The sequence below is a fragment of the Ochlerotatus camptorhynchus genome, unplaced genomic scaffold (genome assembly GCF_037179485.1).
Source record: "Ochlerotatus camptorhynchus isolate MF236.1 unplaced genomic scaffold, CSIRO-AGI_Acam_v1.1 ptg000723l, whole genome shotgun sequence".
Taxonomy (NCBI): Eukaryota; Metazoa; Arthropoda; class Insecta; order Diptera; family Culicidae; genus Ochlerotatus; species Ochlerotatus camptorhynchus.
Genome location: NW_027041197.1, coordinates 160,759 through 168,545, shown reverse-complemented (window position 1 = coordinate 168,545; position 7,787 = coordinate 160,759). Strand labels below are relative to the sequence as shown.

Here is a 7,787-nt window from a genome sequence, read left to right as displayed (position 1 = left end):
ACGATTTTCAATTTTATGATTTGGCCCTCATGCAGAATTGTAGCATTTATTTATTTTTTGTGATTTTTTGAAACAAAATACATTATATTTGGTTGAAAATTGAGATCACAGGATCAAAGCAAAAGGTGAAAAAAATCGTATAAAAACAAAATTGAATTTTTACGATAGTCAAAAAACGTCAAGTAATACTCCGTTAGCAGCATTATGGATTTTTTAAATAGCCTGGTAGCCAACGGATTAACAAATTTCCAGGACATACAATTTTGTTTTCACAATTATAGAAGAAATTCAGGAAACCTCTTACAAATGTAGGGAATCTCTTCGAAGTAGTGGACACTTCGTAAAAGATCTGAAAATGATGAAAAATTTGATATGCTCAAGGAGGTACACAGAACTTCTAAAACCTGTTAAAATACTTTTCGTTGAAATTTCCTAATTACAAAAGTTTACACTGTCCAAAATTCCTGATACAGACATACAAACATTTTATAAGCATCCGTACAGACATTTTGCAAAAAAAATAATTGGCATCCCTGTCGACAGCAGTCTTTCCCGCGCTCACAGGTTTCGGTAAGAATTTTCTTACATAATACCCCTCAATTACCATTGTTACGATTTTCGCCGTTGCCACCCTCCATTCGCATTACCATTTCTTAGATAAAGCAAAGCTTTATTAAACAGCTAGACAATGATAGGACCGTTCTTCTTTTCATTACATTCCCACGATGTTCCCGGTTGGGTTTCGTGCGCTATTGTCACCGGGATGTGGTTTCATTGTATCGGCGGCCCTAGCTTGTCTTCGAAAACGCGTAAGGACACCGGCTATTCAACGGCCAGCAGTCAGACGACGGCCGAGCAGAAACATTTGCGGAAAAAAGCAGGAAAACGCGCTACTGCTGCTTCTGGGCTCGAGGATGAGGTGACCGTTGAGATGGGCTTGAAGCAAAGTGGAAAAAAAGGAAAACCGAGAAAGTTAATGACCAGCCAGGATTATGAAGTGGATGATGACGGCTTGGAGGAGGTTGCAGATGAACGGAAGCGGCCGCGTAATCGTAAGGACTCCAGTAGAAGCGGTAACAGGTATGCATATCGACCAGAAAATTAGATAAGGGTGTTGCATTAAACTAATGGTGTAATAAACGGGTGGTCGTTACAGTCTATGCGTGTTTTATGAGTTAAGTCATGATTATTAATTTTTGATGATTTGCAGAAGCAGAATAGGAAGAAGTAGCTTTGGTAGTAGGTGTTGAAGAATGGTGAATTTAAGCCATCAGTTGCCTGTGGAATGGTATTTTCAACACCGTTAAAAGAAATCATACACAGTTCGAAAAAGTAGTGTAAATTTCTGTCACTATGATGTACATAAATAGAGCGTCACATACCATACAAATTCACATTATAGATCGTGTAAATTTATAAGTCATTTCATGAAATATTCTAAATATTGTATACAAACATCCATCTTTGCAAGCAATATTTCTTGCAAGTTGCTAGTTTACGTAAAAAGGAAGTTTACATGCTTCAATTTTAGCATGCATGGATATTTACATCACCATTAAAATTCATTATTTTTTGGTGTGTATAGTTTGAGGAATTTAGCTTGATGTAACGTATTTTTGAACGATGTAATTTCATGTAAATTTTGCATGAAATATCGCGTAAATCGATGAATGTCCAGTTCAAGAGAGTAAGTACATGAACTTATACTTGACCGTCTCATTTTGGGTTTCACTAACACTTGGGCATTGAAAGAAGTCAGCCATCCCGAGTAGAACAACAGATATAACCAATAGCAAATTTTGATATTAAAAATAGGAAATCGAAAGTACTCTGCTATTGCTATTGGTTTTATCAGTACCTTAAATTGGTATGGATTATTCTGACATAAGAGGTAAAATACCGGAAAATAATACCAAAAAAATGTTCCCACAATACAATTTCAATACCATACCATTTATTTATTTATTTATTTATTTAGTTTATTTATTTATTTATTTATTTATTTATTTATTTATTTATTTATTGCTTCAATTATTCATCTGACATATGGTTGTCTTAATGAGCAGGAAAAAATAATTAATGAATACTGTTATTAACATGGTTTCTGTATTTGAACGGCGCCGGTGTAGTGGTAAGCGTGATTACCTCTCACCCCAGCAGACCTGGGTTCAATCCCAGTTGGCGCCGCTGGGATGTTCTGAGGCATAACATCTCTGATGACGCCTTCCTTCGGACAAGGTTGCAAATACTCATTTCAGCTAAAACAATGTTTTTTTTTTAAATTATGAAATAATTAGATGCTATCATATTTTGGGGATCATATTTTGAATTGGTAAGTACAAGAAGAGGTTGCAAAGAATGTATTTGACATATTAAACTTGTTTATTTCACTTCATGAGAGTCACAATCAGCGATTTTTTACACACTCACTCACTCAATCACTCTCTCACTCAGCGATCAGCAAATCGTTGATTGTGACTCATAGAAAGCAAAATTTACAGGTTTTATGTTTCAAACGCATACTGTGCAACCTCTTTTTGTAAGTTACAAGTAAAACATGTCATCATACCATCTTTTGGTTTTATTATTCCGAAAAACATTATTTTAGCTGAAATTAGTATTTGAAACCTTGCCTTCGGAAGGGAAGTAAAGCCGTTGGTCCCCGGTTCATGAGTTGATGGGTCGATAGGTATAGGATAGGACCAGGTGTGGGAGCTGCCTCCTGGCATCGGTAGCATTGGTGCTCAGCACGGAAAACAAGATCGACGGAAAACAAATCAAGGAATTTTTTTTGTTTTCTGTATTTCTCCCTCTCCACGTCCATAAAATTGTCATCCACTAACCTCGAGAAGACCGCGCGTATTCGGTTGAATTATTTTAACTTTAGATTTAAGACATTAATAATGTATAACGGAAATGATAATTTGGCTTTGTAAAGTTTATTCGACTGAGCCTGTACAAATAAATTAATTAACCAAAAAAATGGTTTCTGTATACAAAAGTGATGTTTATTACAATTGCTTCACATAAAAAACCATCCAAAAAATATGTAAACAATGTTGGTTTGTGTAAACGACTGTCGTAGCACACACAAAAAGACATAACAAATTGAATATTTATCACTGAAAAAACATCGTCACCAAAACACTACTGTCATCTGTTGATTTTACTGTCACGGGCAGTACTCCCAACGGTGGTAGTTTGTAAACGTTAAATGCGAGAGAATTGACTACATGCACGCAGGCGACGGTACTATCAACTAAGAAAAATATATATCGTTAACTGCGTATCCTATGAACAACATGCGAGGGTTATGCCTGTTTATCTGTGGACATAATAATAAGGTATAATGAATTTGTATCATATAAATAACAAATCCACTTCCTTACTACCTTCATTGTTCAAGACTTCATTGTGCCTGCAGAACTTCCTGATCTAAACCCGAGAATAGTTTGAAGAGCATTAAATATCATATTGAAACCATTCGACGATGTGTGTGTGCGGTCAAAAGGCTCTCTTGAACTTCACAGACTCATACAGATTCTAACGAAATTGTTCAAGATTTTCATTGAGCCTGTAGAACTTCACGATCATAGCTCCAGAATAGTTTGGAAAGCATTATCATGATGGTCATGTTGTCAAGAGGCTTTCTTGATAATCACAAAGTCATAAACAATTTCAGGACATTGTTCAAGACTTTCATTGAGCATGTAGTACTCCAAGACCATAGTCGGAGAATAGTTTGGAGAATGTTACTGAAACCATTCGATGATGTCTATAGATATTGTCAAAAGGATCTCATGAATTTCTTGCACTCATACTGATTTTTACGACATTGTTATAGACTTCATTGGGTCTGCAGAACTTCATGATCTTAGCTCCAGAATAGTTTGGAAAGCATTAAATATCTTGTTGACACTATACTATGATGTGCATGTTGTTAAGAGGCTTCCTTGAGCCTCACGGACTAATACATATTCTCAGGACATAGTTCAATGCCTAATTGAGCCTGTAGAACTTGAAGATCTTGACTCCACAAAAGCACTCATTTTATGATGTATATGTTGTCATAAGGCTTTTTTAGCAACCCGAACTCTTACAAATTTTCAGGAAATTGCTCAAGACATCATTGAACCTATAGGTCTTCATGATCTTAAATCCAGATTACTTTGGAGAGTAAAACATATCTTAATTACATCATTCCATGATGTGCTTGTTGTCAAGAGGATCTCTTGAGGTTCATGAACTCATTAAGACTTATATGTTGGGACGTGCTTATCAAACCACATTGAGTCTATAAAACATCGAGATTTTAATTCTAGCACATTTCGGATCTCAAAAAGATTTTTTCCCTTGATTTGTTTCCCGTCGATCTTGTTTTCCGTCGTGAGTACCAATGCTACCGACGCCAGTAAGGCAGATCCCACACACCTGAACCCTACCTATCACCGATCCATCAACCAGGGACCAGGGACCAACAGCTTTACTTTCCTCCGAAACAAGGCGTGATCAGAGATTTTATGCCTCAGAAAATTCTCTACGTTGTTCATAATGATTGTGCACTCAAGTGTTTAGAGAGCATCAACATATTATGAGATATTTTCAAAATGATCCATGTACTTACAGCTCAAATGCACGTGAAGTTATATTTAAAGTGGTAACATTTAAAAAGTATTGTTGAAAAATAAACAAAAATAATTTTTTGTGCAGAAGTAAACATTGTGTGAAATTTGGTGCTTGCACGGTATTTTTCCCTCCTCTTGTGTCATGTTCAGAAAGGTGTATAACACGTTCACCTGACGTTTATAACACACACATTTGCGTAGTCCCATGTTCAAATACGAAGTTTCGCTCCAGCCAAAAATATTGGGTTGTCACTTTCGGACTGCTTTCTCACCCCAATTGAACTGAGTTCGATCCCAGTTGAGGTCGGTGGGATGTTTCTGCTGCCTTCCTGCACATTAGATTGGCGTCAATGGATGGTAATGTCCGAAACGTTATCCGTTCGTAAATAAATGTGTACCAAGTGATTTATGCTACATTGCATCAATATCTTTGTGATGTTTTATTGACTGCCCCTCGGAATTTCCTTCTTAAATTGCCTGGAAGATGCTCCTGTTTTTCCTGGAATCTTTTCCAGCAACTATCGAAAGTTTTTTTTTTCAATTGTTTCCACAAATTTTCTTTCCCATTGCTTCCATAGATTCTTTCTGGTTTCTCCTGAAAATATTGTTCGGCATCGATTGAATGTTTTCTGATTTAATCCGGAAATTCTTACGTTTTCTCTGGATAGGTTTCTTTTAATGTTCCTCTGTCGGTTCTACAAACTTTTGGCATATTTCTCCCTGAAGAATCTTTCAGCATTTAACAAAGCTCTTTTAGGTATCGTCAGACAGTATTGTCTTCTGACATCCTTCCGGAAGATTCTTCTGGCACCCCCTTGAACTTTGTTATAACTGCCACAAAACACTCCTGGCTTACAAAACATTCCATCGAAATATCTCAGGAGGTGTCTTCTAGTTTCCGTCTTCTCCAGGAACCTTTTTCAGCTTCCATTGGAATTTTATTTTAAGTTCTCCCAAAAGTTGCTTTCGGCTTCCTCTGAAAGTTTCTCCAGACTTACCCGAAGGTTTATCCCAACTTATAATGGAAGATTCTTCCGAGGTTTTTCTGGCTTCCCCTGTAATTGTCTTTTCAGGAAGTTGTAGTTGACTTTTCACGGAAATCTTCCCTCGGGAGATTATTACTACTTCTTCTGGGACTGTCCTCCAAATTCCCCAAGAAGTACTCCACACTTTCCTTGAAAGTTTATTTTATGCGGGGTAGGGAAGGGACATGCGGACATGTTGCATTTATTACGATGGAAAAGTAAAATTGATGAATAAAAGCAAAATAAAAGCTCTATGAGATTCAATCAAAGCCCAAACAGTGTGCTCAATTAGTAAAGATATGTAAATCTTATTATTTTTTATAATCTTTCGATTTTGACGCGGTCCATTGAATTGTGCCAAAAGTGAACAGTTTGTTGCCAAAATCGAACCACGCTAATATCGAACCGTTACTGTACACAGAAAAAGATATGAAATTTTATCCGCTACGCAAAATCCCCCCTCATTTCATTTTGAAATATAGTTGGCATAAACAACACTTTTTTTGATTGTGTTGTACTCCAATGAAAATCCATGTCCGTGCATGCTGCTCATGCTTCAAGAAAACTTTGATAATTTGTTCTAGATCGCTAATTGTCACTAGGGCGGTTTATAGTCAAAGTGGTCACAAACATTGAAACATAAATATTTCCGTTATAGGCAAGAATTGAGGTATAGTGTAGAACAATTTTTTGCATGCTTTGAGGTCCCGTATCACGCTGCTTTAGATTGACCAGTCACCACTACCAGTCTGTATTATTATATCCTTGCTCCGCACAAAACAAATCTGAAGATTCTATGTGAAACTTTATCTACAACAAATAACTTTACCATCAGCACCCCTCTTCTGTATTCTACCGTTTCTTTATTCCACAGAAAACAGCATCATCGTAACGCCGACGTTGGGCATCGTCGAAGTGGAGGAAAAAACCGCAAGCATGGTAAAAAGTTGGCCGAAGATAACGTCTTAAGCAACGATAGCATGGAGGAGGATCACGATGATGACGACCACGATAATAATGATGGCACAGTTGACAAGGCCAACGGACGCCAACAGGACCACGATGGTAGCGATGTAAACGATTCAAGTGAATTCGAAATTATTCATGAGAAAAGTGGTGGTGGGGGTGGCCGCGACAAGAGATCCAAGAAGCGCCATCGAAGAACCGCATCAAGTGCTGCTTCTACATCTGGTTCTTCCGAGTAAACTATGTAAGGGGCAGTTTGGCTGCGGTAAAGGAAAATTCAGTTTCTTTTGAAACGTTCAATTCAAAAATTCTTATTTTTCGTTTTAGTTTTCATCGATAAAGTTTTGATACCAATCGCCGTCTGAAGAACGAAACGGAAGATGGAATCGTTGACGACAACGGTGGCGATGATGGTTGTTCTCCGCGCTTTGAGAAGACAATTGAGCAGCGGTTATTCCAGGTTTTCACTGTTTTTCTCCGGATGATACGGAAAAAACCGACAGAGACCGGAAGCGAAACAAGCGAAGCGTTGTTGGATGATAGCATATTATTGCCGCTGGAAGTTTTGTCAAGTGGCTTTTGACGGGTGGTCATCATCGTCTCACTCGGTTGGATAGTAGGATCTGGGCTTCTATTTGCTTCGGATGTGTATTGTATGCCTAATAAATTAGTTGTTCCGCTGGGTGAAACGAGAGGGAATTCGGCGAAGTCCTTTTGCAGAGGACGTTCTTGTTTGGGTTGGTGAATAATCTAAACAGCTTGAATGATCCAGCTTTAATGTGTTGAGGGAGGATACGGGAAAATATATAAATTGGTATGGTTGAAATTATAGGAATAAATAAATACTAAACAGTGGTGGATGCAACAATGCTTGTTCATCGCATTAAGGTTAACAGTTAAACTAATAATGGTGAGAAATTATGTGTTTAATTATGTAGCTTGTTTACACAATAAAATCATATTACATCAATAAAAATGTGTAGTTATTTAGAAGAGCTCAATAATTCACAGCAAATTATGCTCGCCCTGTAAAGCAGATTAACATTTACTTCATTGGTTGTCAATTCCAGGACAGGTCGTTGACCCTAATCCCAGTGACGCTGTGTTTAAATAAAATGCTGGACCATTATTATGTATGTTTTTCCAACTGTCAATTACACGACAGCATTAT

At 37.3% G+C, this 7,787-nt stretch overlaps 1 protein-coding gene across 1 annotated transcript; it reads left to right on the top strand.

The window, feature by feature from the left end:
• The first annotated feature begins 763 nt into the window (after nucleotides 1-763).
• LOC135714788 (uncharacterized protein DDB_G0283697-like) lies at nucleotides 764-6,855 on the top strand. Its single transcript, XM_065238156.1, has 2 exons — nucleotides 764-1,080; nucleotides 6,525-6,855. Exons 1-2 carry the CDS (start codon nucleotides 764-766, stop codon nucleotides 6,853-6,855), a joined length of 648 nt encoding a protein of 215 aa, XP_065094228.1.
• The last annotated feature ends 932 nt before the right edge of the window (nucleotides 6,856-7,787 follow it).

Excerpts from the sequence above, each read along its gene's own strand:
- LOC135714788 (XM_065238156.1), top strand. The coding sequence starts at position 764 with ATGTGGTTTCATTGTATCGGCGGCCCTAGCTTGTCTTCGAAAACGCGT. Across the intron at positions 1,081-6,524 it reads TCCAGTAGAAGCGGTAACAG|AAAACAGCATCATCGTAACG; the intron begins GTATGCATATCG and ends TTTATTCCACAG.